Consider the following 16,173-nt stretch of genomic DNA (forward strand, 5'->3'; position numbering starts at 1 on the left):
AATATATAAATGCCATATATGTGTATTCTGCACTGGGAAACCTAACATAAAATGGGATCGTGCTGTGGGATTAATTATTCTGAGATTCAGTTAATCCTCTCTCAGTAACTGTTTATTGGGTTATTCCTGGTCATTATGTGCTTGCTGATTCTTGTTTCTTTCTTTTTTTTCTTTTTTGTTTTGTTTTTTTTTTTGTTTTTCGCTGCTTTGTTTTGCTTTAGTATGTGCGTAGGCTTTGAGCAAGGGGCTGATTGGATTTGAACACGCAGTGTGTATCTGCAGGAGAGATTTGGTTCATACTGAAGTGAATTCAATGACGGTCAGTGAGAGCGAGAGGAAACTGAGATCTATAACACCACTGCAGAGACGAGCAGCTGAACTTTGACCCAAAGACACGTTCGCTTTAAGTCATTGCAGTGGATCCCCCTTACAGCGGTTCCTCTGTTAAGAACACTAAACGTCAGTTAATATGCCGATTAGGATGTAATCAGGGTGAAGTCCTGGGTGTGTAGTTAATCCCCAGTATACTGAGTCCAGTGGCATTCCACACCCTCCAGTTGAACTCCGCTCTCCTCTGCCCCGCGTGTGTTTATATCCAAACCCAGCCTCCTGCTGCATGCTAGGTGTCTGTTTGTTGATGGTTGTTTGTCTGTGGGTGAAAGAGAAAAAAAAAAAGGGGGGGTGGGGGGGTTTGTTGTTTGAGTTGTCTTCCCCGCTGTGGTGGAGTATCTGCCTCCATCCTAGTCTTCTTGCTGCGGCTTTCTTACTGCTGTTAGCATTAACGCTCCGCTTAGCCGTGCCGTGGCCTGACTTGTCTGGATCAGATACGGAACCTGTCAGTGAGACTGGGGGGGGGGAGGGGGGGCGAACGGAAGAAGAGAGAGAGCGAGGGAGTGAGAAAGACAGAGAGAGAGTGAGGGAGTGAGAAAGACAGAGAGAGAGTGAGGGAGTGAGAAAGACAGAGAGAGTGTGGGGAGGGAGTGGGCGGTTAGCACGGAGAGCGAGAGACTTGTCGCCATGTCGTCGCAAGACAGGTGGAACTGGTAAAATTCCACCCACATGTTGTCAAATTGGTCCCTGTGGGGGCCCTGTGCCCCCAGATTATCTTTATTTTCCTCAGGCAGTATCACGCTGGGATTATTACATATCAGTAGATTAAAACATTCTCTTATAATTAATCCTAAAATATCAGGCTGGATTAACTGTGATTATGTTGAATTAATTGTGTGATGCAACAGTCTATTAACAGCATACTGATCCTGGGGTTCAGAAGAACACACTGAGACCGAACCAGTATCTCATCCTCCTCAAAAAGGGGGAAAAAAAACCCACCAAAAATAGCCCACCTCTGTGTTCCTTTGCACCCCTCGTGTCTGAGTGGATGTTTTTGGGAGCCCTGTGCAGATTCTGGGATTGGGGGGGGGGCTGTTGCTGCTGCCCCCCCCCCCCTCCGTGTTGAGTTGTGTGTGTGTGTGTGTGTGGTTGTGTGCTGTGTGCTGTGGGCCACTGAAGGCGCTAGTGGTGCTTTGTGTTTGCATGGGGAAAGCTTTGTGTCTGATCTGAGTTCAGTCTCTCTGCAGAAAAGAGAGACAACACAGTGGTGCACACTGTCTCACTCCTCCCTTCAAATACCATCTACACAATTAACAAACAAGGAGAAAAAAATATTCCATAAATCAATTGTTGTTTTTATGTCAAACCGAATGATTGAAAAACAAAAGCAGTCTTTTTGTTGTATCAATGTTTTTAAGTCAGTCATATTTATAGATGAGAGCTCCTGTGTGTCAAGAGACAGTAAGTAGCTGCTCTTGGATCATTGTCAGTGCTCTCTGGACCTGCCGCTCCCTGACTTCAACGTTTCAGACTCATTCATTGCCTCTGCTAGTATGTATGCATGAGATTAGTCTGGGAGATAAGTCTGTAAAGAGCTAATGTGAGATGTCGTACGATGGTGTTTTTAAAGTCGCTTGCTTTAATGCTTTTCTCAGAGAGGGCAAGACATTACTTTGTCATTGTTAAAAGTGTTCAGTGCCTCTCCGTGCTGCAGCCGTGAGAGCGTACGTCACAATTTGTCCACCGAAGAAACTCTCAATGCGGCAAAATTCTTTTCTTGGATACTGTCCATGGTCCAGTACTCAGTCGGTTCCAGGAAAAAAAAAACCCATAATATGTAAAATACCCTAATGTCAGCAAGTAGTAGCAATAGGCACATTCCAGATTTGTTCAAATTAAAAAGACCTTTTGGGTTGATCTGGCCAAATACGATGACAGATATGACAGATATTACAAAAGTATATGAGAATATATGTGCATAAGTCAGTACCACAGACGAGGCCTAGGGCGGTTCTCCAGTACTACTGTACTACAGTAAATAATAAGGCAGATGGCAATGACTTTTTCTTTTTAATTTTCTTCTGTTCTCACCAACTCTAAAAAAAAAAAAAAGAAAACAAAAAAACAAAATGAGCTTATGCTCTTGTTGCCTTGCCTCTGAAGAACCTCCAGGAAAAGCATAACATCTTGATGAACCGTGCATTGCAATGTTATTGATATCTACAGAAAATTTAAAAAATCAGAAAATTAAAAAAGATCAACTTACAGACACTGGGGACTGTAGTCGTGTAATGTCCAACTTCAGTGTAGATGTTTTCAGACCGGCAGTTTAACTCACAGTGCTAAAACCCCCCCAACATACCGAGATAAGCATCACTAAATAGACATTGCAAACCATTGCAATGGTATTCAACCATTTTCAAAAATACAGCTTTTTAATATAGCTCTCTCTGTTGTATCTCAAATACCACACAAACATTTAAACATGTCCAGTGAGTCTAAAAGAAAAAAAAAGAAAAAACACACTAACTATAACCTTATAATAACCCCTCTGCTCAGAATTATTCAGGAAAAAAGACTATGACCTGTTTGTCATTTTTTTTCCCCAAGCGCCGTTGGTCTTGCCAGAAACATGGAAGGTCACGTGTCAGTCCACCCTCAGTCTGTGGCTGTGTTGAGTCTCTTCGACAAACCACTCTTCTCTGTCATTGCAGGTCAAGTCTGTCATCAACCTCTTGTTTGCTGCCTACACCGGAGATGTGTCTGCGTTGAGAAGGTACAGTTCTCGGTCCGGTCCGGTCCGGCCCGGTCCACACACATGCAGCGCTGTGGTAGTCCTAACATCTACGGCAGCTCAGCCTGTTCTTGTGACTCTGTGTTACACGTAAACGCATATCGTCTTGCATTGTGCTGTACTCAGTGTGTTACTGACCACACATTCTCTCTGTCTCTCTCCCTCTCTCTTGCTCTCCTCAGATTTGCACTGTCCTCCATGGACATGGAGCAGAGGGACTATGACTCCAGGACGGCCCTGCACGTTGCTGCCGCTGAGGGTATGTGATCTTCACGATCCGTTTTTAGTGTTTTCACTGTGGGTGAGCGTTCGTTCAGTCTGTTTTTAGTGTTTTCACTGTGTGGGTGAACGTTCTGTGGGAAGACACTGTTTAAATAGACTAGGTATTAAACACCCTGACTTACTCTAAAGCCCCAGCAGACCAGTCACATGACGTAATCTTCAACATAATCTCCTGGCATATAATGTGTGCAGCAGTCTGTGGAGACTGCATTTGGAGATAGAAGTGATGGGTCTCCCTCAGTCTCCCTCACTGGTAGATAGTTTTATTCATTTAGTCACCGCCATAAAGTCAATATCAGCTTGGCCTTTTGAGTAGGTCTTGCATGTTCTTTGAGGGATAGTTCAGTGATGCATAGCACATGTATTGTTGAGAACTGGTGTGATGTTGTGTTGTATTTTGAGAGCTTTACATTGTGGCAATGGTGCAGACCCTGACTGGCTAAAGTTCTGTGGTTTGAAAAGAACTTTAAAGTTACCAGAGGAGAAGTCTGACCTTCATCTGCAAGGTTAATATGGCCCTGCTCAATCTCAACCACAGTACATGCCGTAAAATGCTACCTGCTTTCTAACACACATGTTAAATAAAAAAAAACGTGAAACACTGTTCATTAATGCCGAGGTTTTGTTTTTCTTAACATAAAGGGCGTGTTGTTCTTAATCCCTCAAGCATTATGATTTTTTTCTTTTTTAATTCATAACCGTTCGTGTCCCGTGACTTTGCGAGGTCAAAAAAGGCATCCACGTTGGCCGCTGTGAACTTCTCAGATGAAACAGTCTCAGTGGGTGCTCCGTCATACAGAGAATTGCCGTGAAAAAGTCGACACCACTGGAGTGTGGCAAACGCGGGGGCCTGCAGAATGACTTACAAATGCCACGCGGCACCAAAACCACGCGGCTGTATTAGACATACAGTTGTCATTTGGCGAACTAAACTGTCCTGAGATCTGAATGCGTGGAGACGGGAATAGAGAGCTTTAGTGGAGTTGGGAAGTCATTGTCCGCCAGTCCTCTTGCACGGGTGCTGTTTGTTTACCATGTCTCTGTGACGTCTGCGTGGCCTTCGGCGCACGTAACTGACTTGTTTGCTGTGATTACAGGACATACAGAGGTGGTTCGGTTTCTTCTGGAGGCCTGTAAAGTGCACCCCTCGCCCAAGGACAGGTTAGTGAGCACCAGACAACACTCCACATGTCTACTGCTTATCTGTGTCACTGTGCTCAGCATAGAGATGCTTGCTTGGCTTCATTTTATTTTAATGTTTTTGTTTTGTTTTGGGTTTTTTGACTGAATATAAATCTCTGTACGACAGGTGGGGCAACACTCCGTTTGATGAGGCTGTTCATTTTGGCCATCACGAGGTGGTGACTGTTCTGCAGGATTATCAGAATAAATACAATCCACAGGATGCAGCTGCGGGCAGTAAGGAATCAGCAGAGAACAACCTGGATGGCATGCTGTAGTCCTCCACAACAGCAGGGGGCGATCTTTTCAACACCATCTTCAGACTGGGCTCTTCTGTACTCTTTCTCCGGTGGAATGGTCATTGATAGAATAGATGGTGGCTGTGCTGTATGTCTGAAGTATTTGTTATTTGTTTTCCTCTCTTATTTTGTTTTGCTATGGATTTACGTTTTGGGTATTTTTATCCCATGTGTTTTGGTTTGTTTTGTTTTTTTTAATTTGTTTACTTCACACCCATCCTGTTCTCCTAAAAGGGTTTGTGGTGTTGAACATTTCTGTGTCTATATAAAGTGGTGTAAAAAACAAACAAACAAACAATTAACGCACATATAACTGTAAATTGTATATTTGTGAATCTCTAATTGATGTCCGGTCAAATTATTTTAGCGTAGCCGGCGACTGGTGACTTGCCAGTGATGTAGCCACTCCTCCCATAGCGAGAGCGTCACTGCTCTCTTTAAGACGAAATCTGGACCTTTTTCCTCTGGTAACACTCAAAAAAAGATTCAGTCCCACTCAGTAGGAAACTGTCCACACAAACCAGAACTGTCTCATGAGAGAGGCATGTGAGAAAAGTCTGGTCATTTCTTTGGTTATATTCTTGGTATAATATCTAAAGTCTGTGTTGTTTAATCGTCTTCTATATATCACATCACTACTAATGAACATTTAGCAACCACTGTGTATGGGCTGGACAGTAGGGATGACACACACTGTTTTTTGTTTCTTATACAGTGGTCTGGTCTAGACCTCACCAGATACCACTTACCACTCTTCCCATATGGACCACTACAACTGAACGGATGTTAGTTTCCCTTTATTCTCTGAATATGTTAGAGACAGTGGAGTCTTTTGGCATGGGCTTTTTCGCACCAGTCTTATTTTGTCACTGTTGAGCAAGGTGTGGAAATCATTCGCATTTTAAAATACCAGAAATGAATAAGACGTTTTTATTAACCAAAGTCCTTTCACTCCAGTCATCAAAAGCAAAATTCCCTCATAAAGTTTGTCAACGAACAATAGCTTTTTAGGGGTTTTTTTTTGTTGTTGTTCCTCTTTTGATGTGGCGATTGTGCGTGTTTGTGCCTTTGGCCTGGATTTCACACTTTCCCACCCATAACCAGCCAAAGACTGGCTCTAAGTATCAGAGCCCTCAAATTGTACAGAGAAAAAACTGAATGCTTTACGGTTAAGCGACTACATCTGCTGTGCTGTTTGTTGAAGTCTTTATTTTGGGAGGAATAACTTTCAGAGTTCTCTTGGGTGCCCTTTTACCAAAAAAACGCTGTTAACATACAAGACCAAAGGGAAGAACTCTTAGATTGTGCAGTGAGTCTGTGGGTGAGAAAACAAAAGCGATGTGGTTACAGACCAGTCAGGTCTTGGACTTGAGACTTCAGGATTTGAGAATGTATTATCCGGGTTTCTTCTTTTTATCTTTTCTCTGTTTGTTCATATTAATACAGACTAAATTCAAAAACGAGAAGTACATGTTCATGCGCAGTTGTGTGTGCATGTGTGTGTGTATGTTGTCACACACACACACACGCACACATATATTTATTTTAATGTACAATGTTAAATAAAGCTGTGCTTCTCAAACACAAATGGCACAATTTTTTTTTTCTTCACACACATGCTTGTGGCCATAGACCACAATAACACCACATGACAACGCACATTGATGGTGCCAGAGCTACATTACACATACTTAACAGATACCAAGTACTTAAGGCTGCCTTCACAGGTCAAAGGTTACATTTAGTGTAGTTAGAATGTCTTGTCTCCAGAAATTGCATCCAAACATACACTGCTTAAAATATCAGTAAGTGACATGATATGTAAAAGTGTCCTCTATTGGTCAAATTACTGATAGATTCTTATACACTGTGTATTGAACTGTCAAAAACAGTTAGCATTGTTCGAGTTTCCTGGAGAGCGAAATTCCCTCTCCTTCATTTCAGTTCAAAGAAAAAAAAGAAATCTCCATGCCATCTTCGAAGGCAGACGCCTTAATGAGAACGGATTTCTCCATCTCAGGATAACACCGCGAGCAGTTACTACAACCGTACGGATCAGCAGGGAGAGTTACTGTGGAAAAGAATCAAATTCCTGTAGGGAGACAACAGCAAAGCAAATGATAAGAACAGGGAATGATCTCCCAAAACTACGGATGACGTCAAACAGGGATTATGCGAAATACACCAGCCTAGCATTAAAGACTGAAGAGACGCTGAGAACGACTCATGAAACACTTGGAACCAAAAGACTGAATTGTCTAGTGTCTTGTCTTTGATTGTAACAATGGCTCCAGTGCTTAAGTGTGCCGTTCCCTGTCAGTTTTTCAGTCAGTAAGAATTTCCCGATGCACAGAGCTTCACACAGCAGTCAGTTCTGTTCCGTTCTCAGTGTACATTTTGAACAAATGGCATGTCTTTTGTGAGAGGAGATATTTATTAAGAAAACGAAGGAGGGACAAAAACAAAGAACAAAACAATTAAGAAAAACAAATCAGTCCAGTCAGTACAAGTATTACGATAATGATAAAAGTAATTCAGAAATGAAATCCAGTAAAAAGTTAAGTAAAAAAACCTCAAAACAATGTGCTAAAATCAATTTGTAAGTTTAAGTGTTAAGATTAAGTGTTTCACCGTTCATGTCCCGTTATGGACGCTACATGTTCCTACAACTGTAATAGTAACTGGCTGCCGGCAGTAAATCAGTTTTAGCCGTTGAGCCCAACAGACTGAAATGCTTGTGTGTTGAAACCATGATAAGGATCCTGACTTCCCCTCCGTGAAGTTACTGGGTATAACACAAGAGTTCAACTACACACCATTAAACTACTGGGTGGTATTACAGAAGAGTCCCAAAGTGTTTGTGTGTGTGTTTTCCTCGCTACTGGTTGAACTCCGCTTCGAAGATTATTCGCTGAAACTTCATTTTAAGTTCTGCTCTCTTCTGTAATGACAACCTTTGAAAACTACCCCTTAAAAGACTCAAGAAAAACAGTTCGTCTTCGTTTTCAGCCCATTCATTCGAGTTCACGGTGGCCGGCTGGTACAGCTCCTCCACCGGCTTCCTCTTCTTGGGGGCAGGCTTATCGGGCAAAACCGGGCTGTAGCAACAGGTCTCAGGCGGTCCGGGGACTGCGGCCTGAGCGCCCTCTGGGTCAGCGTTTTGCTGTGTGTGGATTAGCCCTTCACTTTCCTCGACCTGGTCTACCTGCAGCAATTTTCAGTTCAATTCAATTCAACTCAATTCAACTGTATTGCATAATACTTTTCTTTTTTATAGTGGCCACTGTCTCAAAGCGGTTTTACGGGATGCTGCATGGCTGTTTCCCCTGATTCACAACTGACCACTACTAAAGATTCGCAGCCTCCTTCAAATGGTAATGATCGCTGCATTAGACTTGTGTTACTACTCACTTCATTTACCTGGTTAAATGGTAATGTTAGCAGTTATTTTAGGTTAATCAATCAACAGAAGAAATAATTAGCCGTTACCCTCTGTATTCTCCTAAACTGACTCAGGCCCAGTATTGTGAAATAAGGTACACACTTCCCTAAACTGAGATCGATTAGATTTTGGGGGGGGGGGAGGCTGTTTTCCCCTGCCTCATCTCTTGAATTAATTTCTTTATTGAACACCCTGATGCCTCGACAGCTGAATAAAGTCAACGCTTCTTTCTTCTCGCTGGTTATATCTTATTCTTATGAGCTGTGCAGAAAAATGGTAGCACATTACGTATACCTACACCCTGCTACAAAAGTCCTGAAGCTTCTCCTTTCTCCTGCATAATCGTCTGTGTGGTTGGTTACGCAGTGAAAGCGAGAAGCATAACGGTTTATGTTTTAAGTATTCTGTGTGGAAAAACTAAACTGAAAAAAAAAAAAACTAGCTAAACTCAGTTACTGCCACAGTACCATGAACATCATTATCCATCTCACAAAAACCGCTGTATGTAAACGATGTAATAGTTAATGTAACAGTTCATTAAAGTCTCATGTCAGAGTCACAGGACCACTCAATAGGAGTTCAGTAACAGACAACTTCCCCACCATGCTAACATTAGACCAGCTTTTCAGATCGCGCTAGTGTATTCACTAGCTGTGAAGGGAAAAAAAAGAAAAGAAAAAAAAAAAAAAACAGTGGGAGGTGTGTTGTTCTATAGTATACAGTTCATCTAATCCCTCCAGCCAAATAAAACATGCCATATGTTCATGCGGCCACACAAAACCAGGCTGGCTGAGCAATACTGCAGAGGTCGAGCTGACAGAGTTCTACATGCGTGTTTCCTGTTCAGCGTGAGCACTGGGACATGCGGTTTAGTGCAGAAAGCGTAAAATCACATGTTAGTACAGCCAATAGTTCACCTCATGGTTCACCACAGAGAACTATTCTCACATCAGGTCAAGCAGATGACTAGCATTCCCCTGTTTGTTTGTTTGTTTGTTTGTTTGTTTTGTTTTGTTTTGTTTGCTTCTTTGGGTGGTGGATGTTTACAAACAGCCTTAGCATTTTGTTGCTATGAGCTAAAAAAGATTACGTCAGGCATGGTGTGAGGACATGCTATGATTCAGTTCAGTTCTGTTAAATGCAATATGTTCACTGTGAAGGGGGGGGGGGGCAGTGATGTGCTCTCTGTGCATAAGAGGCAGTCCTATCTATCTGTAAATAACACTGACGGTTTGAGTCCTCGCAGTCATAGAAGGCAAAGTCAAGCACACCTACCATCATGTCAGAATCGGGAAATACGTCTGAAGGGAAAGGCATCGGGCGAGGACTGCAGACAAGAGCAGACACAAACTCGAGTTAACTTAAGTAACGAAACTGAGGAACATCAACACCGTTTCGGTAAAGAGAATCCACAGCAAGACTATAAAAACAACAAAAAAAGCACTTTAATCTCTGTTTCTCATGAGGATTCAGCTTGTCGGAGGAGCTGATAATTAGTGTGGTCTTCTACTCGTCTTAATTCACATTTAACAATGTTGATAAGTTCGCTCCATTTACACTCCTGTAAAATTAACATCATGGTGTTTCTATTCGTTTTAAAGATGCGCGACCTCCTTATATAGTCAGTAGTCTGAGGACAACAGTTACCTCTACAGATAAAATCTGGAAAAAAAACCCCCACATTACTGCACTATTGACTGAATTACAGTTACAACACTGGGAATTACATTTGACCGGCTCAGCCCTTGGCCGGTTCCAGCGCAGCGGTAATCAGGATGTGAGAGGGCGGTTCAGAGGAGACAGATAGGTGGAGTTTCTGAAGAAAGCTACACGTGAAAACCCTCTTTACAACTGCAGACTGTTTGACTTACTTTTTGGATACAGATATGATTCGTCTGTCAAGGTAAGGGCGGTCGTTTGGTTTCGTCTCCATGTCCTCTGGAGGACTTGCATCTTCTAGGCAAAGGAAGTTACACAGCGTCAGTGGAAAAAAGGAATTAGACAGGAGAATCATAACGGTGTAACCAAATACTGTTATATGTTTGACAGTGGTGCACACTGAAGATGTAGCTTTACTACCTAACTGGCTATTACAATGGACACTTCTTTTCACACACACACAGACTCACTCACTCACCGTGGCCGGTCAGTGAGTCTAACCTGATGGTTTGCTGTAATACACACACACACACACACACACACACACGCAGTGACAGCCATGGCCGGTCAGCGAGTCTGACCTGATGGTTTGCTGTAATACACACACACACACACACACACACACGCAGTGACAGCCATGGCCGGTCAGCGAGTCTGACCTGATGGTTTGCTGTAATACACACACACACACACACACACACACGCAGTGACAGCCATGGCCGGTCAGCGAGTCTGACCTGATGGTTTGCTGTAATACACACACACACACACACACACACACGCAGTGACAGCCATGGCCGGTCAGCGAGTCTGACCTGATGGTTTGCTGTAATACACACACACACACACACACACACACACACACACGCAGTGACAGCCATGGCCGGTCAGCGAGTCTGACCTGATGGTTTGCTGTAATACACACACACACACACACACACACACACACACACGCAGTGACAGCCATGGCCGGTCAGCGAGTCTGACCTGATGGTTTGCTGTAATACACACACACACACACACACACGCAGTGACAGCCATGGCCGGTCAGCGAGTCTGACCTGATGGTTTGCTGTAATACACACACACACACACACACACACACGCAGTGACAGCCATGGCCGGTCAGCGAGTCTGACCTGATGGTTTGCTGTAATACACACACACACACACGCAGTGACAGCCATGGCCGGTCAGCGAGTCTGACCTGATGGTTTGCTGTAATACACACACACACACACACACACACACACACACACGCAGTGACAGCCATGGCCGGTCAGCGAGTCTGACCTGATGGTTTGCTGTAATACACACACACACACACGCAGTGACAGCCATGGCCGGTCAGCGAGTCTGACCTGATGGTTTGCTGTAATACACACACACACACACACACACACACACACGCAGTGACAGCCATGGCCGGTCAGCGAGTCTGACCTGATGGTTTGCTGTAATACACACACACACACACACACACACACGCAGTGACAGCCATGGCCGGTCAGCGAGTCTGACCTGATGGTTTGCTGTAATACACACACACACACACACACACACACGCAGTGACAGCCATGGTGGTCAGCGAGTCTGACCTGATGGTTTGCTGTAATACACACACACACACACACACACACGCAGTGACAGCCATGGCCGGTCAGCGAGTCTGACCTGATGGTTTGCTGTAATACACACACACACACACACACGCAGTGACAGCCATGGCCGGTCAGCGAGTCTGACCTGATGGTTTGCTGTAATACACACACACACACACACACACACACGCAGTGACAGCCATGGCCGGTCAGCAAGTCTGACCTGATGGTTTGCTGTAATACACACACACACACACAAACACACACACACGCAGTGACATCCATGGCCGGTCAGCGAGTCTGACCTGATGGTTTGCTGTAATACACACACACACACACACACACGCAGTGACAGCCATGGCCGGTCAGCGAGTCTGACCTGATGGTTTGCTGTAATACACACACACACACACGCAGTGACAGCCATGGCCGGTCAGCGAGTCTGACCTGATGGTTTGCTGTAATACACACACACACACGCAGTGACAGCCATGGCCGGTCAGCGAGTCTGACCTGATGGTTTGCTGTAATAGGGGCGAAAGGCTTTGTCTTTGGGAATGTCGGGGTAGAGAAAGAGCAGCGGATCTTCAGGGATACACAGAGAATCCAGTAGTTTGTAGTTGTGGATGATGTCAGCAAATGAGAGATTCTTTAAATCGTACTTCGTATAAGGCTTCACTGAATGAATCTCATGCTCTCCTGTGGATATGCACACACACACACACACACACACAGAGACATACACACAAGATTTAGACAGATACATGTGTTATAGATAAACATGTCACACAAAGAACACATATGATATGAAAATGCTACTGCACTGGTTACACAGGTAGATTTTCCCCTCCTATACAAAGACACTCACACACACACACACACACACACACATTCAGTAGATGATTTGTCGGGGGATTGGGGGGGGGGGGGCACATTCCCTGTCAGCAAAATAACCAAAATGCATCCCCCTTGTTAACCTGCCATCCCCCTATATACTCTAGAGTAGTGTCAGTGACCATTGGTCCATCCCTCCCGTTAAAAAACAACAAATCACCCACTGCACACATTCACACACACACACACACACACACACACACATACACACACACACACACACACACACACACACACATACACACACACACACACACACACACACACACACACACACACACACACATACACACACACACATATGCATGCCTGTGCACACACACACACACACACACACACACACTCACAGTCACAATTTACTAACATACAGAAAACACTATGCACAACACATATGATACGGAACTCCTAATGTACAGGTTACACAGTTGGATTTTCTCCTCCTACACAAACACACACACACACACATACACTGTCACTTGTACACATAAACATACCAAACTGTGATGTCTCTATAAATGTAATAGTGATTCCGCCATCTCGACAGCTCTCACTAAAACGCAGAAGAAATGTCCCTGGCTGTTTGTCCTTCAACAAGAACTTCTCCTGTTCCTTATTCACAAAGCCCATAATTAATCTGCAAGAGAGTGAAACAACAGAGCAGAGAAGCAATGAGAGAACAGAATGTTTCACTCCACTCTGTCCCCTTTTGCATTTTACTCTGTCAGCTATTCTATGATTGCACATACTTAGTTCACAGTAAATGAAATAAATTTAAATTAATGCAACTATTTAAATGAAGTTAAATTAAATTAAATAGGAAAACTTGCCATCTAGAGACAAATGAGAAAAAACACAAGTAAAGATATACTTCGCTTCCTTTTTCAATATCATGTTTCCTGCTTAAAGGAAATCCTTTTAGGAAAACCTCTTGTTAACAATGAGAAGTGTGGTTTGAATACTGTAAACATGTTATTGATTGGGACTTCTATTACCTCCTGTATGTATTTGTGAGATTTGAATGAATCATTAGTGCTGTATGCATCTGAGAGAGGAAACTCCACATGCGGTCTTACCCATCATTCCACAGGTCCAGCAGATGGTTTTTAATCAGCTGGAGAGTGCTGTGCAGCCAGTGCCAGAAAGATGGAATTCTGTCACTGCAGGTCTGTTAACACACACACACACACGCACACACATGCACAAATACACAGACGCACACACACACACACACACACACACATGCACACACACACACACACATGCACAAATACACACACGCACACACACGCATGCACAAATACACCCACGCACACACGCACAAATACACACACACACGCACATGCATACACGTACACACACACGCACAAATACACACACGCACACACACACGCGCACGCACACGCACACACACATGCGCACACACACATGCGCGCACACACACACACACACACACACACACACACACACACACACACACACAGAAAACAGACATTACACAAAGAACTCACATGTTATGGAAACACTTGTGCATAGGTTTCAATATATCACATATATCACATTCTTTACCTCATGCTCTGTCATCTGTCTATCTCATGGGTGTCTATGTCTGTGTGTATGCATGTATGTGTGTATGCATGTCTGTGTGTATGCATGTCTCTGTGTACCAGGTTTTGCATGTCTGTGTATATGCATGTCTGTGTGTATGCATGTCTGTGTGTACCAGGTTTGGCATGTCTGTGTGTATGCATGTCTGTGTGTATGCATGTCTGTGTGTACCAGGTTTGGCATGTCTGTGTGTATGCATGTCTGTGTGTATGCATGTCTGTGTGTATGGATTGGCTATTAAATAATGAGACTGGGCTTATGTAAGTCGAACCACAGCGCGCATGCGCAAACCACGTGGTATACACTGACCCCTGAATAAACATAAACATAAACAACCCCTGAACGTTTCAGTCCGCTTGGGTCTTCAGTGCGCTGTTACGCATCGCTTGAAGTAGACGTGTTTTTTCTGACGCGTCGTAAAAATGGCCAGTTCAAAAATCGAGCAATGCATCTGTTTGAAATTTTTGGTGAATCTGAACAAAGAGGCTAGCGATTCTTTTGGTATGCTGACTGAAGTTTATTGGGAGGAATGCATGTCACACACACGTGTGTTTGAGCGGCACGAGAGATTTTGCGACGGTCGAGAGGACATCGAAGACGATGAACGTCGTGGACGTCCATGCACGTCAAGAACTGGCGTTCGAAATGGACAAATCGCTCAAAACGATACACGGCTCAGCGTCAGAATGATTGCAGAAATGGTCTCCATCGATAAAGAGACTGTTATGAAACAGTCATTATTACTGTTATGAAACAGTCATTATTACTGTTATTAAACGGTCATTATTACTGTTATGAAACGGTCAGTATTACTGTTATTAAACAGTCATTATTACTGTTATGAAACAGTCATTGTTACTGTTATTAAACAATTATAACAATCAATTACAGCATTAGTCTCACTATTAAATAGCCACACCTCGTGTATTCATGTATGTATAAATGTGTGTGTGAGTGTGTGTGTGTGAGTGTGTGTGCGCGTGTGTGTGTGTGTGTGTGGATATACATACATGCATGTGTATGTATGGTTTCTTTTTTAATTTTTGTTTGTTTGTTTGTCTGTAGTCACTCTAAAATGTAACATATAACTACCTTACAGAACTTTGGCCAAGAGATAAGCTCATCTGGATTTCCTCCAGCTTCAGGTCCTGTTGATAAACAAAACATCATTTAAATCACATCCATGTGTATCCATCACACTGGACGTGTGTGCTACAGAGATCACGGTTTACTGTGCCCGGTCTTTATCTGTGTTCTCATCCACAGGATGTACAGAACTCATTCATTCTTTATAGACCATGGGAATGAGAAAATGCCGTCCTGTTAGTCTCACCAAGAAGTTTGTCTCCGAGCATCCTGAGCTGCTCTGGGTTCAGGCCCCTGTTAGTAACGGAGGAAAACTGCCAGCTCAAAAGCTCTGACAGCTGGCCCCACGTGGCCTGCTCTGGGTTCAGGAAAAACGACAGGTTCTGCTGTAGAAGTAAAAGTGAAAAAGGGAGTTGCTTTAAGAAGCCAGTAGAGGGCGCCAGAGAGCGGTACCTCATACAAGTAAACGACCGTTGATGGATGACTGTGGACAGACCCCTACCCTCGGTTCGCTACACAGCATGTTGTACCAGAGGATGGAAGCCCAGGCCGCAGGCATCTGAACCGACCCTGAGATCACAACTAAAGGCAGTGAGGTGGTCTGTGTTAAACAGAGAACAGTGGGAAAAATCAGACCAGGAGAAGAACACTCTGCCCGACAACCGTGAGCCGCAGAAAACTGTCAAAATTGTAAGTAACCCTGGGGTAAGAGTATCAGTTAGATGATTAAGAGGACACAAGTCACGAGAATTCAGCGTAAATAACACAGACCTCAGAGGCTTCCTATAATCCACCTCAGTCGCATGCTGTTCAGGAGGAATATTATTTATCCAGTCAAACCAGTAAACCCGTTCTGAGTGTTCACGTGTTTAAATCATTGATTGAAATCTTTTGTGTGAGGTGGTACTATTCGTTTGTCTACCCCTTTTATATTTATACATGTAATGGCTGACCTCAGCTTACAAAAATGACAATATTCTCGCTTACAAGTTTAAC

At 43.6% G+C, this 16,173-nt stretch overlaps 2 protein-coding genes across 6 annotated transcripts in view; one reads left to right on the forward strand and one right to left on the reverse strand.

The window, feature by feature from the left end:
• glsb (glutaminase b) overlaps positions 1-6,412 on the forward strand; it is a 41,235-nt gene extending 34,823 nt beyond the window's left edge. For all 5 annotated transcript variants that reach the window (XM_030786374.1, XM_030786372.1, XM_030786373.1 and 2 more), the window contains 4 exons: positions 3,048-3,109; positions 3,310-3,386; positions 4,507-4,570; positions 4,719-6,412. In XM_030786374.1, coding sequence (XP_030642234.1) covers positions 3,048-3,109; positions 3,310-3,386; positions 4,507-4,570; positions 4,719-4,869 — 354 coding nt within the window. In that variant the 3' untranslated portion in view covers positions 4,870-6,412. The remainder of the gene's footprint in view (positions 1-3,047; positions 3,110-3,309; positions 3,387-4,506; positions 4,571-4,718) is intronic.
• A 1,356-nt stretch (positions 6,413-7,768) lies between these two features.
• Positions 7,769-16,173, reverse strand: part of LOC115823569 (signal transducer and activator of transcription 1-alpha/beta-like) — an 18,567-nt gene continuing 10,162 nt past the window's right edge. Inside the window, exons 16-24 of the mRNA XM_030787630.1 lie at positions 15,680-15,778; positions 15,425-15,560; positions 15,184-15,239; positions 13,560-13,651; positions 12,981-13,120; positions 12,106-12,291; positions 10,204-10,288; positions 9,608-9,659; positions 7,769-8,095 (exon numbers count right to left, since the gene is read on the reverse strand). Coding sequence (XP_030643490.1) covers positions 7,769-8,095; positions 9,608-9,659; positions 10,204-10,288; positions 12,106-12,291; positions 12,981-13,120; positions 13,560-13,651; positions 15,184-15,239; positions 15,425-15,560; positions 15,680-15,778 — 1,173 coding nt within the window. The remainder of the gene's footprint in view (positions 8,096-9,607; positions 9,660-10,203; positions 10,289-12,105; positions 12,292-12,980; positions 13,121-13,559; positions 13,652-15,183; positions 15,240-15,424; positions 15,561-15,679; positions 15,779-16,173) is intronic.

This window comes from Chanos chanos, chromosome 10, assembly GCF_902362185.1.
Source record: "Chanos chanos chromosome 10, fChaCha1.1, whole genome shotgun sequence".
Lineage (NCBI taxonomy): Eukaryota > Metazoa > Chordata > Actinopteri > Gonorynchiformes > Chanidae > Chanos > Chanos chanos.